Genomic DNA, 25,741 nt, shown 5'->3' with positions numbered 1-25,741 from the left:
AGGTCTTGTTCTAAATTAATAAATTTAAATTTTTTCTTATTGTAGAACAATTCATCACACCAAAATGACATACTTAGTGTGTCTTATTTTTTTCCTATATTACCAAAGTATAGTTTTATTCATTTTTAAGTGCAACATAATATTTCATCAAATGTTTGTAAGCCATAACTGACCATCATATTCTTAACCATATTCTGTTGTTGGATATTTAGCCTGTTTCAACGTATTCTAAATTAAAAATAAAAAGTCAAGAGTGCAAAAATAAACATTACATGTATTTTTAAGTTGTTACTCTAAAGCATGATCAAGGCAAAACAGAAAGTTTGTATCATTAAAACAAACCAACAAAAATCCAGCAACATCAGCAACAGTTCACTGATTTATTAGATGAACAAACATATATCCATATAATCAATGAAAACTGTACGATATATAAAATAATTTAAGAAATGTTGGGAATTAGCAGCACCATCCGTTATTGAAATAGCAAGAAAAACTTCACATATTTTATGCAAACACAAGAAGAGAGTAACGACTTTAAGACCTAATAATGCCACTGAGTGGGATGACTGAGCAGGGCACCTTTTTAGGCAAACACACCTCCTTCTACTCCAAAGATTTGGGAAGTATAATGTTTCAGAAAAATGCTACTGAATTAAGAGATACTGCATAGTATTTTAGTTAGAACAGGGAGACTAACACCAAGCTACTTTCAGCATGGCTTAACACTTCTGCTATGAAAAATTTAGTTCTGAATTATGAAATTAGAAATAAAAAATAATTTTTAAAAGACACTAGCTGTCTCTAAGAAACATTAAGTGGAACACAGGTCACTATGAAAATACATCACTTTTCCAGTTTGCTTAATAATTTACTTTAAAAAGTTGTGTAGTTTTCATCACAAGTGACTTATACAAATTTCTTAATAAGCATTTTTAAAAGTTTAAATGTATTTCTAAAATCTAATAGATTCTTTTGATTTTTAACCTTTAGCCCTGTTGTTACATTTACTGTGTATCAGAGTAAGAGACTGAGTTTGTGTGAAGTATACAAATTTACACACATTTTACAGCAACTTATACCCTAACATCTACAAAATTCACATTTATAATACAAGCAAGTACAAGGCCAGGATAAAACTGTTGAATTCCAAAAAGTCAAACTGTATACTATTTTTATTTTGTCCCCTTAAAAAAAATTCAAGTTCGGCACCAACTTCAAAAAAGCCCTCTTAAATCCTAAGTTTGGAAAAAAACATTTCTCAGATACATTTCAGCAGACACAAACAGTTTTTCTGTGCTGATGAAGTAAAGGATTTCCAATTTTCTTCTGGCCCCGAAGTCTGCGTCTCATGGTAAGTTTAACAGAGGTCTTTCGCTGTGAGCTTGTGGGTAGGCTTGCAGGCTGAGCACCACTACTTCGACTTAAACCATTCCGTCTATGCTTCTTCATAAGAGGGCCAGAGTTGGATTCTTCTAATGTCCTTTTAAAGTTTGCTGGAGGGGTTCTTTCAACTTCTTGGGCTTTCATTTGACCTGGAGTTGACATCTTTAAATTTTTTTGGTCCATGATGGTATTTGTTGAATTGGTAGGCACAAGGCCAACTGACAGGCTATTATTCAAAGAATCATGTATCCTTAAAGTCAAGGCTTTAGTGCAATTTTCTTCAAGTGGCTCTGGATCTTTTGAGGGTAGGACTGCCACCTGGACATTCCCTCGAGCTATCTCAGCTGGGACTTCTAAATAATTCTCTGAGAAGGCATTACTACGAACAAGGGCAGGTACATGGTCCTTAGAGTTCAGCCGTGGCCATGGGTCCTCCTCCAGTGACTGAAAAACAAGAAAGTAAGCCAAATAAGTAATTTATCCTAGAATTCAGCCTAACCATTAGGGAGATAAAGAAGTTTCATTAGAGTAAGTGACAAATTTGTTTGGTTGATTTCCTACTTTCCTATTTTTTTCTGTATTCTTATTTCTGAATATTCAGTAGTATAGAAAATGTAAAGTGTAACATTAAAGCAATGATGTCATACTGCAAACTCATAGTGTTGCTTTGCACTTATCTTGCAAACACTAGAGGCTGTTCTAGGACCTGAGAAAAGCAGGATGTCTGGGAACCTAGACAGCATGGCTGCAGCAACTCTCAAAAAATAAGTGAAAATCATATGGAAACTTTCAGGTATTGTTTTTTAAAAGTTTGACAAGTCATTCAGATATGCACTACTCCTTTAGATATAGTGCTCTAGATTTACATATACTCAGAATATTTTTCCCATCGCCAGACAGATTAAGAATATTTTTCCTATCAAGCCCAAATCTCTCATAGTACTAATATTTTATAAAATCATTGTCTTGGGCGCCTGGGTGGCTCAGTTGGTTAAGCGACTGCCTTCGGCTCAGGTCATGATCCTGGAGTCCCGGGATTGAGTCCCGCATCGGGCTCCCTGCTTGGCAAGGAGTCTGCTTCTCCCTCTGACCCTCCTCCCTCTCACGCTCTCTGTCTCTCATTCTCTCTGTCTCAAATAAATAAAAATAAAAATCTTTAAAAAAAAAAAAAAAATCATTGTCTTAATAGTTTCTCAAGAACAGAGTTTATGCATAAATACTATGTCTCCCTCAAGTATATAACATTTCTCTTAAATCTTTTTCTCTTTTAATCAAATCATTTATTAAAATATTAATATATTCTGAAGTAAACCCTTTTGTAGAAGGGTAAATGAAAACATATTATCTGGTCTTCCCCTGATGGAAAAATCCCTTAGAGGGCGCCTGGGTGGCTCAATCAGTTAAGTGTCTGCCGTTGGCTCAGGATATGATTGCAGGGTCCTGGGATCAAGCCCGGCATTGGGCTCCCCGCTCAGCAGGAATCCTGCTTCTCCCTCCCCGACTCCTCCTGCTGTGTTCCCTCTCTCGCTTCTGTGTCTCTCTCTCTCTCTGTCAAATAAATAAATAAATAATCTTTAAAAAAAACACACACACACACACAGCTAAATTGGGGCGCCTGGGTGGCTCAGTCGGTTAAGCATCTGCCTTTGGCTCAGTTCATGATCCTAGAGTCCTGCAGGCTCCCTGCTCAGCGGGGAACCTGCTTCTCCCTCTCCCTCTGTCTGCTGCTCCACCTGCCTGTGCTCTCTCTCTCCCTGTCACATAAATAAAATCTAAAAAAACAAAAAAAACCCACAAAAAAAAGCACTAACTTTAGTTTTGTCCTAAAGAAAGGACAGAGAAAAACGTATGCCAGAGTAATATATCACTAAAACAGAGGTATTTCTACCATATCCATCCCAAAACAAAGATCTGACTACTGGTATACCTTAGGATCCACACAGAAGTTGCCGTGTCTATAAATAGATAAACCTAGTCTCAAATGCCTACTCTAAATGTGGGAAAGTGTTAAAAACCAAACTGACCAAAATGTTATTTTATTTATCTAAATGTTACTAAATATGGGATTATTTTAACAAGAAAATAAATCAGAAATTATGTGTGTAGTCATGGTTGTCAATTAAGCTAAAACACAATTTCTTCAGCAGAGATTTGTCTTTATTTACTTGTTAGGTCAGAGGGAACAACACTAATTATTCTGAATGGCTCCAAATATTTTCCTGTATTTTGGTGGGGCAACTGGTTAACAAACAACCAATGCCTAAATACAAGTTAGTGCATACATAAATCTCCTTATCTTTATTATTAGATCGTTATGTCTCCAGATTTTTAGAAATAATTTTAAAACCATTTTATGTGGGGCTCCTGGGTGGCTCAGTCAGTTGGGCAACTGACTTGGGTTTCAGCTCAGGTCATGATCTCAGGGTCGTTGAGATCGAGCCTGGTGTTGGGCTCTGCGCTGGGCGTGGAGCGTGCTTAAGATTCCCTTGGTCCCTCTCCCTGTCTGCCCCTCACTTGCAAGCGCTCTCACTCTCAAAAATAAAAAAATAAGGGACGCCTGGGTGGCTCAGTCAGTTAAGCATCTGCCTTCAGCTCAGGTCATGACCCCAGGGTCCTGGGACCAATTCCCACATCCTTACTCACTGGGGAGTCTGCTTCTCCCTCTGCCTGTTCTGCCTGCCGCTCCCCCTGCTTGTGCTCTCTCTGACAAATAAATAAATAAAATTTTAAAAATAAATAAATAAAAATAAATAAGAGCACATTCTCAGAAGTCCCAAGTATAACAAAGCAGTTATCAATACTACCAATTTTTTTTAAGATTTTATTTATTTGAGAGAAAGAGCACACAAAAGGGGGGGAGGGGCAAAGGGAGAGAGAGAGGCAGACTCACCAACGAGCGGGGAGCCCAACGTGGGGCTCGATCCCAGGACCCTGAGATCATGAGCCAAGCTGAAGGCAGATACCCAACCAACTGAGCCACCCAGGAACCCCAATACTACTAATTTTTAGCAGGTAAATACCGGGATGAAATCAGAAAAAGGGAAATATAGTACCATTTAAATTGTTTATTTCATAGCGTATCTTAAACTCATTCAAAATTATCTGAGTAAGAAGAGGAATAATGTTTCTTGTCCATGTTATTAGACAACCAGTTCTAAGATCTGATATCCTAAGGTCCCCTTCAATCTTGAGTCTGTATGATCTTATCCAAATTGCTTAATCTCTCAATCTTATTATCTATAAGACAGAATAACATCTGTACTAGTTACCTATTCCCGTTTATGAGGTTCAAATGAAATATATATGAAAGTACTTCACAAACTTAAATGTTTACAAATGTATTAGAAGGGGATTGTTAAAATATTGTTAATGTGTATCTCCTTTCTATTAGGTGCTGTACACACACCTGGCTTTCAGAACAGTACTGATGTGAAGATGAATCAATGATAATAAGTTACATGACAAAGATCCATCACTTTCTTGAACCTAGTTCAAATCCAAAATCCTATGATATGAAGAATCTGAAAAACTTTTCAAGCAACACTAACCAAAGAAATTCTATTAAAAAAAGCTCAAATACTATAGGGAACTGTATACCTTGACTGGTGGTGTAGAACAGGGGGAAGGAGTCATCACGCAGGTTTCTTGACTATTATAGGAAGGACTGTCAGTCAGGTTCAGATAGAGTTCATCTTCATTGGTGAAATTTCCCTGACTGTCCACTCCTGGAGAAATGCAGATTACTACAGCACTAGTATTATCTGCTCGAAGCATACGCTGCCTCCAGCGGCCTAGTGCTCGATTCACAAGCATTTTGGCACAAGATTGTCCATGCTCACCCTGTATTTAAAAGAACAAGGAGAAAGAAGGTTAACTCAGATTTAGTTCCCATTACATCTGTATCAAATTAAAAACAAGGTATTCAATATGGCTGACATAAATTAAATTTCCAAAATTTCAAACATTAACCATAGTTCCCCATAACTATGTTAAAATAGTACTGCTCTAATTTTTTTAAAATAATAAGACAAGGCCTTATCCTGTGGTTAAATTTTACCTGTATTTTTATCTTTTTGGTAGCAAGAAACTCAGTCTTCACTGTAACCTTAATTAGGAAAACTTATACAGAAGTTATCTAAAATGGGAAGTAAACATCAAGTTATTACAGATAATTCACAAATGAGATAATCAGGCATGGCAAAAAAAAAAAAAAAAAAAAATCCTCACTGCAAAGGGCCAATTTCCTCCTAATGTAAGAGCTTCTGCACATCAATGACTCAACATAAAAACTGTCAAAGAACATGAACAAAATTCAGAGACAAGAAAATATAAACAACTGTTAAATATATACAGTTGACCCTTGAACAATGTGGGGTGTTAGAGGCACCAACTCCCCCACACAACTGAAAAATCCATGTATAACTTTTGATTCCCTTCAAACTTTACTAATAACCTACTGTTGACCAGAAGCCTTACCAATAAAATTAAGTTGATTAGCACATATTTTGTATGTTATCTGTATTATATACTGTATTCTTACAATAAAGCTAGGAAGAAAAAAAAAAGAAAATTATAGGGAAGAGAAAATACATGTACAGTGCTATACTATAAAAATCCATGTTAGTGGGCCTACATAGTTCAAACTCATGTTGTTTAAAAGTCATCTGTGTATAAAAATGATGTCACTCATATGAGGAAAAAAAAGCAATACAATAAGTGGCTATAGTATTTCGGAGACCAAATACATACAACAGAAAGAGTGGGGGGGGGACCCTTAAATGATCTCATGTTAGGGGCACATGGGTGGCTCAGTCAGTTAAGTGTCTGCCTTCAGCTCAGGTCATGATCCCAGAGTCCTGGGACTGAGCGCCATGTAGGGCTCCCTGCTCAGAGGGGAGTCTGCTTCTCCCTTTCCCTCTGTCCTTCCAATCTGCTTATGCTGGCTGGCTCTCTCAGATAAATAAATAAAATCTTTTAAAAAAAATGATCTCATGTTATCCAAAATAAATGTAGCTTGGAATAAAACGTTTAGCATCATACACATATTTAATACATGGATTCAATAACTACTAAGTTTCAAAGAATGGAAATGAAAATGATGTGCTCTAGACTATAGGGCTACATATCTTTTTTTTTTTTTTAAGATTTTATTTATTTATTTGAGAGAGAGAGAGTGAGAGACAGAGAGCATGAGAGGGAGGAGGGTCAGAGGGAGAAGCAGACTCCCTGCCGAGCAGGGAGCCCGATGCGGGACTCGATCCCGGGACTCCAGGATCATGACCTGAGCCGAAGGCAGTCGCTTAGCCAACTGAGCCACCCAGGCGCCCCAGGGCTACATATCTTAAATAGCTCTAGAAATAACTGAATGATGAAAAAGAGTGGAAATATGAACTCTACATAAACAGAAAAAAATTTTAATGATTTATGTAATGTGATAAAATATTAATGTACTGTAAATATAAAAATATTAATATATAACATACTATAATACATACTATATAATATATAATGTATTAAAAGCACTATATTAGGGGCACCTCGGTGGCTCAGTCATTAAGCGTCTGCCTTCGGCTCAGGTCATGACCCCAGGGTCCTGGGATTGAGCCCCGCATCGGGCTCCCTGCTCTGCGGGAAGCCTGCTTCTCCCCCTCCCACTCTCCCTGCCTGTGTTCCCTCTCTCGCTGTGTCTCTCTCTGTCAAATAAATAAAATCTTTAAAAAAAAAAAAAAGCACTATATTAAAAAATAAATAAGTACTTTAAGTCATTAGATTGTCTTCTCCATACCTTAAGTTTATATATTCAAAATGGATACAGAACTATGGTTTTTTCATCCTTTCCTTGGGAAAATGGGGAATCATCTTTATTTGGGGTTATCTGATCTTGGGTATATTACAGTATTCAAACACATTTTTTTTTCAAGATTTTATTTATTTATTTGACAGAGAAAGACAGCGAGAGAGGGAACACAAGCTGGGGGAGTGGGAGAGGGAGAAGGAGACTTCCCGCAGAGCAGGGAGCCCAATGCGGGGCTCCATCCTAGGACCCTGGGATCAAGACCTGAGCCGAAGGCACTTACCTGAGCCACCCAGGCACCCCTCAAACACATTATTGATGGCAAACTGCAAATAACTCCTCTCATCTGCTTTATTAAAACCTTAATAGGGCGCCTGGGTGGCTCAGTCGCTAAGCACCTGCTTTCAGCTCAGGTCATGATTCCAGAGTCCTGGGCTCGATCCCCTGCTTCTCCCTCTCCCACTCTGCCTGCTTGTGTTCCCTCTCTCGCTGTCTCTCTCTGTCAAATAAAAAAAAAAAAACCTTAATATAATAAACCATCCTTGCATTCCCAAGATAAGTACCACTTTGTAAATCTGTAAATGATTATTTTTTCAACACTGCTTTTTTCCCATATCCATATGCACTTCACAATTGATGAAAGTCAGGACTGATCTCTAATTCATTAATCTATCACATTATCCGGTACCAGTTTCATCGCTCCATCATCCAAACACTAGCTCACTGAGAACTCCCTGAAGGACTCCCTTTGCTTTCACTTTTTCAGTGTGCCTCTGTTTCCCTTCCCAGCAAAGCTCTATGAAAAAGAAATCTATACAACAGTGCCCCTTATCTGCAGTCTCGCTTACTCAGGGTCAACTGTGGTCCAGAAATAGATTATTCTTCTTCTGACATATCATCAGATCAGTGATATCCTAATGTTAGGTCAGGATGCCTAAGTCATTCACCTCACTTCACGTCATCACACAGGCATTTTATCATCTCACATCGTAAGAAGGGTGAGCACAGTATATGATATTTTGAGAAAGAGACCACATTCATATAACTTATTACAGTAGTCATAACTGTTCTACTTTACTATTGTCATTAATCTCTTACTGCACTTAATTTATAAAAAGAACTTTATCACAGGTATGTATGTATAGGAAAAACAGTACCTATAGGGTTCGGGTACTATTTGTGTTCTCAGGCATCCACTGGGAGTCTTGGAACGCACCTGCCATGGGTAGGTGGGGGGGCGGGGGAGTTCTTTATAAGCCATTTCTACTACTTTACTTGCATCTTCTCCTCAGTTCACTGATTTCTGCTGATTTGGATCCTTAATATCATCCTTTTCTTCCACCCTACAGTCTCACTAGGTGATTTCATAAATTGTCGCAGCTTTACCTAACTCCTCTTAACAATCAAATTAGTATTTCCAGACTTCTCTCTCAAATATTTCTGCCTACTGAAAATAACTGTCTGGATTAACCACAGGCACCTCCAATTCAACATGCCTACATCTGAACTATTACCTCCCCTCTTCCCCTGAATAATGTGTTTCTTCTTGATAACAGCTATCACCAGTCAGAAATCTGGGCATCATCATACTCTTGTCCTTAAAAACCCAAGTTCTATCAATTCTACTACTCATGTATTTCTTTTGTTATTGTGTACATATATACTTGTTGTTGTTGCTGTCTTTTTATACGTACATGTTGCTGCTTGCTGGTAGAGCAAGCTTGCACAATTTCTCATTTGGAGTGTAACAGTAGCCTCCAAAGAGGAAGCCTAATAGACCATTAAGAAGAAGGAAAAAAAAAAAAATAGACCATTAAGAGAAATCAAATCAGTTACACTGGCAACAAGAATCAACATGTGAAGAAAAGTGGAAGACAGACCTTCTAACCATAACTCTACTCATCAAAATTCACCTCTTCTCAGGGATTCTTCACTAATCTTTGCTGCCACCCATTCTGTCATTGCCACCTTTACACTGGTAATTTTGTTAAGGGCCTAGAAGGTTTTCCTACAGCTACTAAAAGAATCCTTACATTCATTATCAACTATCCTCTATTTTATATTCCACCCTGCAATGAGTAAACTTTCTAAAATGCATATTGAAAATGCAGCTTTTTCTGGGCGCCTGGGTGGCTCAGTTGGTTAAGCGACTGCCTTCGGCTCAGGTCATGATCCTGGAGTCCCTGGATCGAGTCCCGCATCGGGCTCCCTGCTCGGCAGGGAGCCTGCTTCTGCCTCTGACCCTCCCCCCTCTCGTGCTCTCTATCTCTCATTCTCTCTCTCTCAAATAAATAAATAAAATCTTTAAAAAAAAAAAAGAAAGAAAATGCAGCTTTTCAGTAACACTCCACTTTATATTCAAAGACCTAACTTCCTAACAGCATTTAAAACCATTTTGTCTCCTCTCCTCCAGTCACATCAAGCTACTTGTGAAACCTGAGTATGTCAAATTTGTCTCTCTTCTTTGACTTTACACATTTTATTCCTTTGCCTGGAAAGCTTCTCTCTCCTCACTTATCTATTTACATGGTAAATTCAATCCCACCTTTAAGACTTGCTCAGATATCACTCTTGTCTATGAAACTTTCTTATTCAATCTTCCCAGGTTTCCAATCTCCCTCTCAGTTCTCATAACACTTGTTCTAAATATTGTTATATGAATGCTTCCTTCAATATTCATTCTAAAACCACTTTGGTGTTTATGAATAGGTTCTCTCAATCTGGCTTATGACCTCATCATGCCACTGAAATGTTTCTCTCTCTCATCATTAAATAATTTTATAGACAAAAGAATCTTTATTTTATTTACTCTTCTTTTACACCTGATGTCACTAACCAAATGCAACACGTTAACCCCAACACTATAAAAATGAATCAAGACACAATTCTTACCTTTAAACAACTCACAATCAAGTAGGGGTCCCGACAGCTATTTACGTAACCTATTTGTAACAATATGGTAAATGCTGAGCAAGGACCACATTCTATTTACCTTTACCACCCCTGTACTTAGTGCCTAATGTGAGCTAGGTAAATGGCAGCAATTTAATACAAATTCTTCTATTTTTTACTCCTTTTCTTGCCAAAATATAGCTTTACCATTCCTCCCATCTGAGAGAAAGATCATCTTTTCCAAGGATAGCCCATCTCCTTGATTCCAGTTAAACTCCTCATCCTCTTCATCCTTTTATTGAAGGTCACTAATGAAAGATCCTAACTGTAAAACCCAATATCCTGTTCTCATCCATCTGCCCCTACTTCTTTGCAGAATTTGACATTGCTGCCTACTACCTCCAAAACACTCTCTTTCCTTGCCTTCAACACCATCACACTCTTCCAATTTTCCTTACTTTGTCAGTGCTCAGAATGAAGAGGAAATCAATTTGCAAGCAAGTCAAGAAGGAAAGAAAAGGATTTTCTCATTGATGGTTGTTTCTTGGCTAATAAAAAGATGGGTGACATAATTACCATGTAACTCAGCAATTCCACTCCTAGGTATATACCTAAGAGAACTGAAAACATGTCCACACAAAAACTTGTATGTGAATGTTCACAACAGTCATTCATAAGAGCCCCAAAGTAGAAACAACCCAAATATCCATCAACTGGTAAACGGATGGATAAATTAAATGTATATCCACTGATGGAAATTATTTCGGCCCTTAAAAGGAATAAAGTACTTTTATTTACAAGCAACATGGATGAACCTTGAAAATATTATGCTTGGGTGCCTGGGTGGCTCAGATGGTTAAGCGTCTGCCTTCGGCTCAGGTCATGATCTCAGGGTCCTGGGATCTAGTCCCGCATCGGGCTCCCTGCTCCTTGGGAGCCTGCTTCTCCCTCTGCCTCTCTCTCTCTCTCTCTCTCTCATGAATAAATTAAAAAAAAAAAAAAAAAATCTTTAAAAAAAAAAGAAAATATTATGCTTAAGTGAAAGAAGTCAAATACAAAGGTCACGTATTGTATGATCTCATTTATATGCAATACCCAAAACAGGCAAATAGAGACAGAAAGATCAGTGGTTGCCAGTGGGTGGGGGTAGCAGGAGATAATGAATGACTACTGGTGATTATGGGTTTTGGAGGCAGTGATAAAAATGTTCTGGAATGAGATAGTGGTGACAGTTACACAACTTAGAGAATATACTAAGAACCACTGAGTTATACATTTTAAAAAGGTAAATTTTATAGTATATGAGCTATATATCTCAATTTTTAAAAAAGGATTAATGAGGTTTCATAGGCCATTAAGTTAAGGGCTATTCATAACAAAGTCTGTGGTTGTGTGTTTTGTTATCTAGTTTCATTTATTTATATCCTGTTTCATTCCCCTGATGAGCTGCAAAGTTTGTTTTACGTAATTCTAGAGCCAGGCAAATGCAAATATCTACTCAAAGTGAACATCCTTAGACGTCTGACAAAGTAGCAGAACAATGTGTAGACAACAATATAAAATTATTGAGTTATTTCTCACCATCAAGTATTTTTTCTCCTCTTGGTCCTGGCACATTGAGATGGCATCTTGAGGTGGAATCATATTCCAAAGTCCATCACTCCCCAAGATAATATACTTGTGCTTCTGGGGGTCAAGAGTGTGGACACTTGTGTCTGGTTCAGGTGACACCACAAACTCACCACTGAAGAAATCATAGCTCCACAAATCACCTGGGGGGCAGAAATAAGAAGCAAGAAGTGTTATTTCCAAGCTAGTAATATCCTGTCAACAGATTAAAGGAGAAAATCTACACATTCATCTAAATAAATGCAGAAAAGCAATTGGTAACATTCAAAATCCATACATGATTTAAAAAAAAAAAACAACTTCTTGGGGCACCTGGGTGGCACAGTCAGTTGAGTGTCTGACTCTTGCTTTTGGTTCAGGTCATGATCTCAGGGTCATAGGATCGAGCCCTGCGACACGCTTCCCACTCCGTGGGGAGTCTGCTGGAGATTCTCTCTCCCTTTCCGTCTCCCTCTACCCACCCCCCAGCTTGTGCTCTCTCTCTCAAATAAAGAAATCGAAAGAAAAGAAAAGAAAGAGAAAGAAAGAAACTATTTACTCTTCTGTGATACATAAGACAAAGTAAGTGGAACAATATAACTTTTCTTTTACTACCCAAAACTGGGGAAAGAGCAGACAAAAAGGAGAAAACATTAATCTCTGCCTCTTTTGTTTGTGAAATACTCTGGGTAAACACCTAAACTAAAAGCAAAAGGTTTAGGGCTTCTGGGTGGCTCAGTCGGTTAAGCATCTGACTTTGGCTCAGGTCATGATCCCAGGGTCCTGGGATCGAGACCCACGTCAGGCTCCCTGCTCAGCAGGGAGCATGCTTCTCCCTTTTCCCTCTGCTCCTGCTATCTCTCTCTCTCAAATAAATAAATAAATAGATAAAATCTTAAAAAAAATAAAAGCAAAAGGTTTTCAAACAAGATAGTAGTTTTTGCACTCTTTCAGCAGGTCTTTTTGCTAAAGAAGAGGAATCTCGGGGCGCCTGGGTGGCTCAGTCGTTATGCGTCTGCCTTCGGCTCAGGTCATGATCCCAGGGTCCTGGGATCAAGCCCCACATCAGCCTCCCTCCTCAGCGGGAAGCCTGCTCCTCTCCCACTCCCCCTGCTTGTGTTCCTGCTCTCGCTGTCTCTCTCTGTCTGTCAAATAAATAAATAAAATCTTTAAAAAAAAAAAAAAAGAAGAGGAATCTCTTTGTCCTTTCTCTGCCTTACTTAAACTTCCCCCCATTTGCTCACATAAAAAGTACTGGCCAATTCAAACACATTCAGAGTCTAAGCAAAGAATAATTAAAATCAATTGCTCTACTCTAAAATAGCAAAATTCATTGCCAAACCAGCCCCTTGAAAGGTAAAGTGGCAATTCATCCTTCAGAGTAGCCAAAAGAGAACACATATGGGGCACCTGGCTGGCTCAGTCCATGGAGCGTGCAACTCTTGATCTCAGCGTTGTTGGAGCCCCCATGCTGGGTGTAGAGATCACTTAAAAAGAAAAAAAGGAAAAAAAAAGAACACATGCAACCACTAAAAGCTAATTATAATCCAGGCCGGCTCACAAAGATGCATTTACTTCTTTTTTTCTTTTCTTTTAAAGATTTATTTGAGGAACAGAGAGAGAGAGAGAAAGACAGCATGAGTGGGAGGGGCAGAGGGAGAGGGAGAGAGAATCTCAAGCAGATTCCACCAAGAGTGTGAAGCCCAACTCGGGGCTGGATCCCAAGACCCTGAGATAATGACCTGAGCCGAAAACAAGAGTCGGAGGCTTAACCGACTGCGCCACCCAGATGCCCCATATTTACTTCTTTATGCTAGCAAAACAAAGTTCTCTGGTAGGTGAAATTATAAAAATGAACATGGAAACAGTTAAGAAAAATATTGAGGTAGCAATTACAGAGCTCATAAGTGATGCTAAAAGCTTTCAAAAATTCTCACCAAAATAGTAGCCAATAGGATCCAACAGTACATTAAAAGGATTATTCACCACGACCAAGTGGGATTTATTCCTGGGCTGCAAGGTTGGTTCAACATCCACAAATCAATCAATGTGACACAATACATTCATAAAAGAAAGAACAAGAACCATATGATCCTCTCAACAAATGCAGAAAAAGCATTTGACAAAGTACAGCATCCTTTCTTGATTAAAACTCTTCACAGTGTAGGGACAGAGGGTACATACCTCAATATCATAAAAGCCATCCATGAAAAACCCATGGCAAATATCATACTCAATGGGTAAAAACTGAGAGCTTTCCCCCTAAGGTCAGGAACACGGCAGGGATGTCCACTATCACCACTGCTATTCAACACAGTACTAGAAGTCCCAGCCTCAGCAATCAGACAACAAAAAAAAATAAAAGGCATCCGAATCGGCAAAGAAGAAGTGAAACTCTCACTTTTTGCTGATGATATGATACTTTATGTGGAAAATCCAAAAGACTCCACCCTAAAACTGCTAGAACTCACACAGGAATTCAGTAAAGTGGCAGGATATAAAATCAATGCACAGAAATCAGCTGCATTTCTTTTTTTTTTTTTTTTTTAAGATTTTATTTATTTATTTGACAGAGAGAGACACAGCGAGAGAGGGAACACAAGCAGCGGGAGTGGGAGAGGGAGAAGCAGGCCTCCTGCCGAGCAGGGATCCCGATGCGGGGATAGATCCCAAGACCCTGGGATCCTGACCTGAGCCAAAGCAGAAGCTTAATGACCGAGCCACCCAGGCACCCCCAGTTGCATTTCTATATCCCAACAAGACAGAAGGAAAGAGAAATTAAGGAGTCGATCCCATTTACAATTGCACCCAAAACCATAAGATACCTAGGAATAAATCTAACCAAAGAGGCCAAGAATCTGTACTCAGAAAACTATACAATACTCATGAAATAAATTGAGGAAGACACAAAGAAATGGAAAAACGTTCCATGCTTATGGATTGGAAGAACAAATATTGTGAAAATGTCTATGCTACCTAGGGCAATCTACACATTTAATGCAATCCCTATCAAAATACCATCAACTTTTTTCAAAGAAATGGAACTAATCCTAAAATTTGTATGGAACCAGAAAAGACCCCGAATAGCCAGAAGAATGTTGAAAAAGAAAAGAAAAGCAAAGCTGGTGGCATCACAATTCCGGACTTCAAGCTCTATTACAAAGCTGTCATCATCAAGACAGTATGGTACTGGCACAAAAACAGACACATAGATCAATGGAACAGAATAGAGAGCCCAGAAATGGACCCTCAACTCTATGGTCAACTAATCTTCGACAAAGCAGGAAAGAATGTCCAATGGAAAAAAGACAGTCTCTTCAACAAATGGTGTTGGGAAAATTGGACAGCCACATGCAGAAGAATGAAACTGGACCACTTCCTTACACCACACACAAAAATAGACTCCAAATGGATGAAAGACCTAAATGTGAGACAGGAATCCATCAAAATCCTTGAGGAGAACACAAGCAGCAGCCTCTTCGATCTCAGCCACAGCAACTTCTTCCTAGGAACATCACCAAAGGCATGGGAAGCAAGGGCAAAAATGAACTATAGGGACTTCATCAAGATAAAAAGCCTCTGCAAGGCAAAGGAAACAGTCAACGAAACCAAAAGACAACCGACAGAATGGGAGAAGATATTTGCAAATGGCATATCAGATAAAGGGCTAGTATCCAAAATCTATAAAGAACTTATCAAACTCCACACCCAAAGAACAAATAATCCAATCAAGAAATGGGCAGAAGAAATGAACAGACATGTCTGCAAAGACATCCAAATGGCCAACAGACACATGAAAAAGTGCTCAACATCACTCGGCATCAGGGAAATCCAAATCAAAACCTCAATGAGATACCACCTCACACCAGTCAGAATGGCTAAAATTAACAAGTCAGGAAATGACGGATGTTGGCGGGGGTGCAGAGAAAGCGGAACCCTCCTACGCTGTTGGCCGGAACGCAAGCTGGTGCAGCCACTCTGGAAAACAGTATGGAGGTTCCTCAAAAAGTTGAAAATAGAGCTGACCTATGACCCAGCAATTGCACTACTGGGTATTTACCCCAAAGATACAAAATAGGGATCCGAAAGGGTACGTGCACCCCGATGTTTATAGCAGCAATGTCCACAATAGCCAAACCATGGAAAGAGCCTAAATATCCATCAAAAGATGAATGGATAAAGAAGATGTGTGTGACACACACACACTCACACAATGGAATATTATGCAGCCATCAAAAAAATGAAATCTTGCCATTTGCAACGACATGGATGGAACTAGAGGGTATTATGCTAAGCGAAGTAAGTCAATCAGAGAAAGAGAAGTATCATATGATCTCACTGATATGAAGAATTTGAGAAACAACACAGAGAATCATAGGGGAAGGGAGGGAAAAATGAAACAAGACAAAACCCAGAGAGGGAGACAAACCATAAGAGACTCTTTTTTTTTTTTTTTTTTTTTTTTTTTTTTTTATTTTTTTAAAGATTTTATTTATTATTTATTTGAGAGAGAGAGAACGAGAGAAAGCACATAAGAGGGGGAAGGGTCAGAGGGAGAAGCAGACTCCCTGCCGAGCAGGGAGCCCGATGCGGGACTCGATCCCGGGACTCCAGGATCATGACCTGAGCCGAAGGCAGTCGCTTAACCAACCGAGCCACCCAGGCGCCCCATAAGAGACTCTTAATCTCAGGAAACAAGCTGAGGGTTGCTGGAGTGGAGGGGGGTGGGAGGGATGGGGTGACTGGGTGATGGACACTGGGGAGGGTATGTGCTATGGTGAGCGCTGTGAATTGTGTAAGACTGTTGAATCACAGACCTGTACCCCTGAAACAAACATTCTATGTTAATAAAAAAATTTTTTTAAAAATAAGTGATGCTAGAAGCTTTCAAAAGCAGTTTTTCCTCATTATTTGGGATTGATATTGCCACTCCAAGTAAGAACATAAATTTATATAAAGCAGAACCCCTAATATGTCTAAATTTAAAATCTAGGTTAAAAAGAAATTCCGGGGCGCCTGGGTGGCTCAGTTGGTTAAGCGACTGCCTTCAGCTCAGGTCATGATCTTGGAGTCCCTGGATCGAGTCCTGCATCAGGCTCCCTGCTTGTCAGGGAGTCTGCTTCTCCCTCTGACCCTTCCCCCCTCATGTGCTTTCTCTCTCTCTCAAATAAATAAAATCTTTATAAAAAAAAAAATTTGTAAAAAAAAAAGAAATTCCAATTTTCAATCTAATGCAGATTACATGACCCTGAAAAAGGGCCACAAGTTCTCATGTATAAACTAATATTAATATCTTTATAAATTTAAAAATATTTTTAGGGGCACCTGGCTGGCTCAGTTGGTAGAGTGTGGGACTTCAGGATTTTAAGTTTGAGCCCCATATTGGGTGTAGAGATTACTTTAAAATAAAATCTCTGGGTCACCCAGGTGGCTCAGCCAGTTAAGTGCCCGCTCTTGGTTTCGGCTCACTGGTCTTGATCCCATGGATCATGAGATTGAGCCCTCCAACAGGCTCCATACTCAGCGGGGACATCCCGGAAGATTCATTTCCCCCACCCCTTCCCCACACTCACTCACTCTCTCTCTCTCAAATAAATCTTTTTAAAAAATTAAATAAATAAAATCTTTAAGTAATTTGTTCATTTGAATAAGAAGCACAAAACATTAGTTTGTCCCATCACTGGCAATGCTAAGCTTGACTATTTGGTTAAAGTGCTATCTACCAGCATGTAAAGGTGCCCTTTTCATTTTGTGGTTGGTAAGTAATCTATAGGGTGACAGCTTTGAGTCTGTGTGAAATATCCTGTTGTCCACCAAAATATGCCATCTTTTAGCATCCATTAATGATTCTTGCACAAATTAATTGTTACTATGATGGTTGTAAACTGATGACAGAATTAGAACACTCTTAATTACATTTATTAGTTGCCTTTTCTAAAGAAGAGTTTTCCATTCTCCTCTACCTCTTTATAATCTTTTTAGTATCATTATAAGCTTATGGATTCTTTTTTCTTCAATATGTTATAAATTAATCCTGTTATTGTTTTGTTTTTTGAGAGAGAGCATGTGTGCAAGGTGGGGGAAAGGGAGGAGCAGGAGAGGGAGAGAATGTTAAGCAAGCTCCACACCCAGCGTGGAGCCCAATGCAGAACTCGATCTCACGACCCTGAGATCATGACCTGAGTTAAAACCAACAGTTGGTACTTAACTGACTGAGCCACCCAGGTGCCCCCTGTTATTGTTTTGATGCTCAAGTTGCTTTAAATTTCCCAGTATAAAGTTCCTGGAATGTGAATTTTTAACAAACTCACTAGATGAGCTGTATTCATTGCCAGATTTAAGAACATATAATATAAGCACAGATCCCTTAATCAATTTAGAGAATCTATGTGGCTTTACCTGAGATCAAATGAGCAAGGATCAGAATTGGGTCTTGAACTAAGTGTTTCTATCACTGGCCTATTGTTTGTACACCTATTGTTTGTACACCAAAATAGGATCACAGAATATCATTCCAGTACGTACTGAAGGGAGGGCCCTCGGACATTGTGGCAGATGTTAGTTGCCTACTTGATGGCCATTTCCCTTTTGTTCTCAGTAGGGGCACTGGAGGGACACCAGAGGAGAAAGAGGCCTTTCTTCTGGCCCCACTATGTTCTCTGCTGGCTTCTGTGGCATATGGCAGCCCACAATGCACAGATACCCAGTGGTCTTTACCCCTAGGGAATTTCAACACTTTCCCCCCACTCTTATGGGTGGCTTCCCAAACAACCTCACCTAATCCATTCTTTAAACTGCAACCAAAATCATCCCTTGAAAACAAATTTAAGGAGCGCCTTAAGGGTGGCTCGTTTGGTTAAGCACCTGCCTTCGGCTCAGGTCATGATCTCAGGATCCTGGGATCGAGCCCCTCATCAGGCTCCCTGCTCACAGGGAACCTGCTTCTCCTTCTCCTCCTTGCTCGTGCTCTCTCTTGCCATCTCTCTCTCTCTCATGTACATAAATACAATCTTTAAAAAAATAAAACACGTATTTAAGATGGATGGTGATGGTTGTACAATATTGTGTAAATGAACTTAATACCACCACTGACCTGTATACTTAAAATGGTTAAGACAGCAAAATTATATATATTTGCCATAATTAAAAACATACATACACACAAATTTAGTTGTTTCAACTCTTACTCTGCGATAGTTTAGTCTTGTTCTTAAGATACAACTCTTAACCACAACCTAAAAAAATGCAGTATGTTCTCATTATCTATGCCTCTTATTCCTGTACTGTTCCAGCTACATTTGCATTCATCAGAGTTCCTTATTATATTCCTTCCTCATATCACAGAGCTGTTCGCAGATACAACTCCTATGCTTAGAACACACATTCTTCTGGGACACTTGGGTGGCTCAGTTGGTTAAGCGGCTGCCTTCGGCTCAGGTCATGATCCTGGAGTCCCGGGATCGAGTCCCGCATCGGGATCCATGCTCAGCGGGAGTCTGCTTCTCCCTCTGACCCTCCCCCCTCTCATGTGCTCTCTCTCTCTCAAATAAATAAAATCTTTAAAAAAAAGAACACACATTCTTAGTCTCTTAACAACTAGTAATTCTTCAAACTTCAGCTCAATACCAAGTATCTCTTGCCTCTCCAGCTAGGTATAATACCTATTTTAAGTTCTAATTAACACATATACAAGTATTTAGAGATGTAATTTTTCAGCTTTTTTTGTGATCCGATGAATGTTTCTCCCCTTCTCTAAACTATAAGGTTCCATGAGGACAAAGACACATAATGCCCTCAGTAAGTATCTGTTCAAGGAATAAATGATTTGCAAGATTCACATACAATTCAATCAGGCAGCCACTAGAAGGCACCTTTGCTACATCTGTACTCAAGTAATTCTAATCCTCATCAGTGCCTAAAAATGGTACCAATTTCTGTTAAGCAAACTTCTTTCCCAAAAAGCTAGATGAAAAATGGTCATAGATCATAAGAATGGTGCTAAATTCTATAATTTAATTTACTATGAGCCAATAAGTATTTTACCATGCAACAACTTTATTTTTTTTTTTTTTTAAGATTTTATTTATTTGTGGGACACCTGAGTGGCTCGCTCAGTCTGTTAAGCGTCTGCCTTCGGGCCCCTTGCTCAGCGGGGAGCCTACTTCTCCCTCTGTCTGCCACTCCTCCTGCTTGTGCTCTCTGACAAATTTATAAATAAAATATAAATATTTTATTTATTTGAGAGAGAGAAAGAGAGCAAAAGTGGGGTGAGGGTCAGAAGGAAAAGCAGACTCCTTGCTGAGCAGGGAGCCCGATGTGAGACTCGATCCCAGGACTCCGGGATCATGACCTGAGCCTAAGGTAGATGAGTAATGACTGAGCCACCCAGGCACCCAACAAGTTAAACTTTAAAAAGAAAACTAAAACCACAGTTCTTTTTTTTTTTTTTTTTTGAAGATTTTATTTATTTATTTGACACAGAGAGATAGTGAGAGAGGGAACACAAGCAGGGGGAGTGGGAGGAGAAGCAGGCTTCCTGCGGAGCAGGGAGCCCAATGCAGGGCTCAAACCCAGAACCCTTGGATCATGACCCCAGTCGAAGGCAGACGCTTAATGACTGAGCCACCCAGGCGCCCCTAAAACCACAGTTCTTAATAAAATTTTTTCCAACTGCCAAAATAAGGACTGGAAAAGTAATGTGACAAAGCACGTTTTTAGCTTAAGTGTTCAAATCTAAAAGCTATAATATTTCTGAGGAGAAAATACATGATAGAAAAGTAAAATCAAGAGAAAAAAGCAATTTTTTTTCATTACTAAAACAATTGCATCTCTCCCACATCAGTCTTTTTATATCAAAAGATTCATTCATTTCCTTATATATGCTTACAAAATTATATTAAAATAAAGTAACCTTTGTAGGACATTACTATAGTAATTGTATTTTATGTTCTACACGGAGTTTTCACAGTTCTAGTGGATCTTTCCCATCTATTATTTCTTCCCTTTTTAAAATAACAGTGGCAAACCCTCTCTTGACCCTTTACTTTCCACTCCAACTAAATTCCATTTCTCTCCTTCTCTTTATAACAAAACTCCTAGGAATAGTGTCTAAACTTGCTATATCAAATTGTCCTCATCTCAATCTTTCTTGAACCAACTGCAATCATGACTGTGGTCTCACTATCCCACCAAAGCTACTTTGTCAAGGTCATCAATGACCTCCACATTGCTAAACCCAATGGTCACTTCTCAGTCTTCTCTTTACCTAATCCATCAACAGTATTTTAAATACTCCTATCTATGCTACTGGCTCCCAAACTGCTATCTCCAACCTAGACCCCACCTACTGTCAATTTTCATAACCAGAAGCCAAATGGACATCACCACTTTCATGTCCGATAAGCACCTTGAAGGTAACTTGCTAAAAACTGAACTCCTGACCTCCTTTTACAACTGATGTTTCAGGGGCGCCTGGGTGGCTCAGTCGGTTAAGCGGTTGCCTTCAGCTCAGGTCATGATCCCAGCATCCTGGGATGAGTTCCGCATTGGGCTCCCTGTTCAGCAGGGAGTCTGCTTCTCTCTCTGCCTCTGCCCCTCCCCCCTGCTCATGCTCTCTCTCTCTCTCTCAAATAAATAAAATCTTAAAAAACAAAAAACTGATGTTTCAGTATTTACTGTATCAGTTAACAGTAACTCAAACCTTCTAAGTTGCTCAGTTTTAAAAAAAAAAATCATTAAGTAGTAAGGACATCTGCATTTGTTGTTCTTCTGCCTAAATTCTCTTGCCCCAGATACCCATAGGTCTCAATGCCTCACTTCTTTATTCAAATGTCATCTTTTCAGATCTACTCTAACCGCCCCACTTAAAAATTCTTTTTCAAATGAAATGCTATGAAAGCAAATGTCTCCTAAATAATGTTCTAAACTTAAGCCTAGCACTTTATATTTATTCCTATTAAGTTTCATATTATTACTGCCAGCCTATTTTTTAAAACATTTTATTTGAGGGTCACTTCAAATATATAAAGTTACAAAAATAAAAATAGGACAAAAAACACCAATATACTCTTCCACTCTACTCAGATTCACTTATTGCTGACATTTTATCTCATTTGCTTTATGGTTTTCTTGTCTACATATATATAAACATTGTGTGTGCTTGTGTGTATATGTTTAAAAAAATTTTTTTAAGATTTTATTTATTTATTTTGGGGGGGAGGAAGACAGAGTACACGAGTGGGGGGAGGGGCAGAAGGAGAGGGAGAAAGAGAATCCCAGATTCTGCACTGAGCTCGGAGCCCAATGTGGGACACAACCCCAGGACCCTGAGATCATGACTGGAGCTGAAACCAAGAGCCAGACACTTAACCGACTGAGTCACCCAGGCACCCCTGTTAAAAATATTTTAAATCATAGCCCTTTACAACCCTAAATACTTCAATGTATATTTTCTAAAAACAAGGATATTTTCTTATTATCAGATGGCTTAATAGTGTCTTTTATAGGCTTTAGCCTAGGATCAGGAATAGCATTTACTTGTAACATTTCTTTAGGTTATACATTCTTGGCCAGAATACTACATAGGGAATATTGTGTAAGTCTCAACATTATTCCTCATTAGTGATGGTAATTTTGATCATTTAGTCAAGGTGCTGCCTGATTTCTCTATTCTCTAATTACTATTTTTTCCTTTTTTTTTTTAAAGTTTATTTTTAGGGACGCCTGGGTGGCTCAGTCGGTTAAGCGTCTGCCTTTGGCTCAGGTCATGATCCCGGGGGTCCTGGGACTGAGCCCCGCATCAGGCTCCTTGCTCAGCGGGAAGCCTACTTCTCCCTCTGCCTCTGCCTGCCACTCCCCCTGCTTGTTCAGTCTCTCTCTCACACACACTCTCTCTGACAAATAAATATAATAAAAATCTTAAAAAAAAAAAAGGTTTTTTTATTTTTAGTCATCTCTATACCCAATATGGGGCTGGAACTCACAACCCTGAGATCAAGAGTTGCCTGCTCTTCCACCTGAGCCAGCCAGGCACCCCTAATTACTACTTTTTCTCTCTTGCAACTAAAAGCAGTCTACGGGAAGATATTTTAAAACAATGCTGATATACCACTGCCTAAGTACTTTTGAGTATCTGTGTAGTATAAAAAAGTGAGGACTGTATACTCTATTTCTTTCTCTAGGTAGTTAACAAATGTTCAATCAAGCTAAGGAAAAAACATAGATGGGGCGCCTGGGTGGCTCAGTCAGTTAAGCATCCGACTCTTGGTTTCGGCTCATGTCGTGATCTCAGGGTTGTCAGATCGAGCCCCACATGGGGCTCCACGTCAGCAGAGTCTGCTTGGGATTATCTCCCTGTCCCTCACCCTCTGCCCCTCTCCCCACTTGTGCTCTAATAAATAAATAAAATCTTCAAAAAAAAAATAGAATCACATCAATCAAGATCTTTCTCCAAATACATTAATCAATACCTTTTGGACTGACTATATATCCTATAAGAAGCTCATTCAATGCTGCTATTATTCAGTCTCCGTCTCCCCATCCTCACACTATCCCAATAAAAACCAAAGTGTATGTAATAGAGAAATCTGACTAGTAGCAGTTCATAAGAAAAATATCTAAAGACTGGAGCTATTTCAATAAACCAACAAATGTGATATGATTACTAAAGCTAATGACAGGATTCCAGGACTCTACTAGCAGAAGTACAATGCTCAGGTAGCAGGAACTAAATATTTCCATTATACTTCAAACTAGTCAGACCACATCTTGCAGAATATCCTCAATTCTAGAACATTTACTGAAGGAATAAAGGAATATGACAAGAATAATGAAGGGTCTGAAATTAGCCTAGAGGAAAGACCAGAAAAACATGCTAGCTAATTTTGAATAGGTAAATGATGGTCATAATGCAAAAGGCAAAATAAGTACACTGCTCTGCTTTTGTTTCAACACACAAAACACCCGAAAGATTCATGGTGGCAGATTTTAACTGACATAATTTATGCAAGCATTTGTACTTTGAAATATTAAGATTTACTGAAGATATTCAAGCAGGAGTTGAATTACTTCTTGTCTGAATTACTCTAGAGATATCTCAGAACAGAGTAGGAATGTCTGAAACAAAAACCAGTTGCTTTTCCTGCTCTTTCTGCCAGTCCACCTTTTCCTTCTTTTCCACTATACAATCACTTATGGGTTTCAAGGCTTAAAATGCCTGGCACACACACTTCATATATACAAAATAATTTGGCATCTACTTTTCTAAAATGAAGGTTAACCTTACTTTTTGAACCTGAAGATCTTGCCCTCAGTCCAATTAGTTGAGTTCCCCATAAAAAAACCCTCTGTTCTTGGGGCACCTGGGTGGCGCAGTCAGTTAAGTGTCTGACTCTTGGTTTCAGCTCAGATTGTGATCTAAGGGTCCTGGGATCAAGCCCCATGTCGGGCTCTGCACTGAGCGTGGAGTCGGCTTGAGATTCTCTCTCCCTCTGTCCCTCCTCCTCCTGGTTCTCTAAAATAAATAATCTTAAAAACAAAACAAAACAAAACCCTGTTCTTTAGTAATATTAATTCCTTGCCAATTATCACGTTCCTCCCTCTTTTTCCTTGCTAACAATCCAAAGATCTGTTATATCACATGCTTATACTATGAATGAATAACCTGGGAAACACACAGCCTTTGAGTTCTCCAAAAATCTACAAAATATATAAAGTGCCTAGCCCCCAATAGTACCCTTGCCTCCAATTTTATTACCCTATAATTTTAACCACTACAGCAGCCAAAATGACCCTTTAAAAAAAAAAAACAACTGGGGATGCCTGGGTGGCTCAGTTAAGCATCTGCCTTTGGCTCAGGTCATGATCCCAGGCTCCCACATCAAGTCCTACATCGGGCTCCTTGCTCAGCGGGAAGCCTGCTTCTCCCTCTGTCTGCTGCTCCCCCAGCTTGTGCACTGTCTCTCTCTCTGACAAATAATTAATTAAAAAAAAAAAACTGGATGTCACTGCCCTACTTCAATAAACAGCAACAATAACATTTACAGAGCACTTATTATGTGCCAGGCACTATTTTAAGCACTTTACATATATTAAATCATCCAAAACTCAAACAGGATGAGGCAGGTACCATTATTAGCCCCATTTACAGCTGGAAAAACTGCCATATATATTAAGTAATTTACATATAGTAAGTGATTTGCCTTGTTTGTACAGTAAGTAACAGCATTGGCACTGGACCCTAGGAATTCTGGCCCCAAAGTCTCTCTCTTCACCACTGTGGTATACTTCCCCCATTCAATTCCTTCCCAAAAGTATTTAAAATAAAACTCCTTATCATGGTCTAGCTATAAAGCCTTGTAAGGTTTAGTTCTTGCCTACCACCCATAATGTCTTCACCAAACTCCTTATCTTACTTAACCTGCATGCCCCCCCCCTTTTTTAAAGATTTTATTTATTTGTCAGAGAGAGAGAGAAAGAGAGCGCAAGTAGGGGGAGCGGCAGGCAGAGGGAAAAACAGGTTCCTCGCTGAGCAAGGAGTCCAATATGTGGGACTCAATCCCAGAAGCCTGGGATCATGACCTGAGCCAAAGGCAGATGCTTAACCTCCTGAGCCACCCAGCCGTCCCTGCATGGCCCTTCTTAATTGGGTCATTGTCCCCATCTACACCTTCATTTTATATCTCTACCTCCTCTCTCTCACATTGGTTTCATTCATGCTCCTTAAAGACATCAAGCCCTTTTCTTCCTGCATTAGGTTTCTTTGCTTACAAACAACAATTTTCAGCTCAGGTTAACTTAGGCCAAAAAGGCAACTCAGAAGAAAATCAAGTAGTTTATGCAACAGACAAGAAGTGGAGAACCAGGCATGGATACAGGGCAATTCTAAGCCTTAGGCAGGAAAACCCAACCACATCAATGGGCACTGCTTAAGGAAGTCAGTATCACTAGGATGAATTCATTCCAACCAGTTTCTTTGTTTTTAATTTTTGTCCTTACTAGATTTAGAATTCAAAAATCCTAGAATAGAGAATCTGACTGATCTAGCTAAACTTACCCATGCTT

At 39.3% G+C, this 25,741-nt stretch overlaps 1 protein-coding gene across 2 annotated transcripts in view; it reads right to left on the bottom strand.

The window, feature by feature from the left end:
- Positions 1-366: 366 nt before the first annotated feature.
- The window catches only part of PPM1D (protein phosphatase, Mg2+/Mn2+ dependent 1D), a 54,819-nt gene continuing 29,444 nt past the window's right edge, over positions 367-25,741 (bottom strand). For both annotated transcript variants that reach the window (XM_064583509.1, XM_045889310.3), the window contains exons 4-6: positions 11,654-11,844; positions 4,984-5,226; positions 367-1,830 (exon numbers count right to left, since the gene is read on the bottom strand). In XM_064583509.1, the coding sequence (XP_064439579.1) occupies positions 1,273-1,830; positions 4,984-5,226; positions 11,654-11,844 (992 nt within the window). In that variant the 3' untranslated portion in view covers positions 367-1,272. The remainder of the gene's footprint in view (positions 1,831-4,983; positions 5,227-11,653; positions 11,845-25,741) is intronic.

Source organism: Mirounga angustirostris, unplaced genomic scaffold (genome assembly GCF_029215605.1).
Source record: "Mirounga angustirostris isolate CCGP_5_RB_7025 unplaced genomic scaffold, mMirAng1.0.hap1 SCAF_17, whole genome shotgun sequence".
Taxonomy (NCBI): Eukaryota; Metazoa; Chordata; class Mammalia; order Carnivora; family Phocidae; genus Mirounga; species Mirounga angustirostris.
Note: the sequence above shows the minus strand (reverse complement) of the source record. Positions and strands in the feature narration are given on the sequence as shown.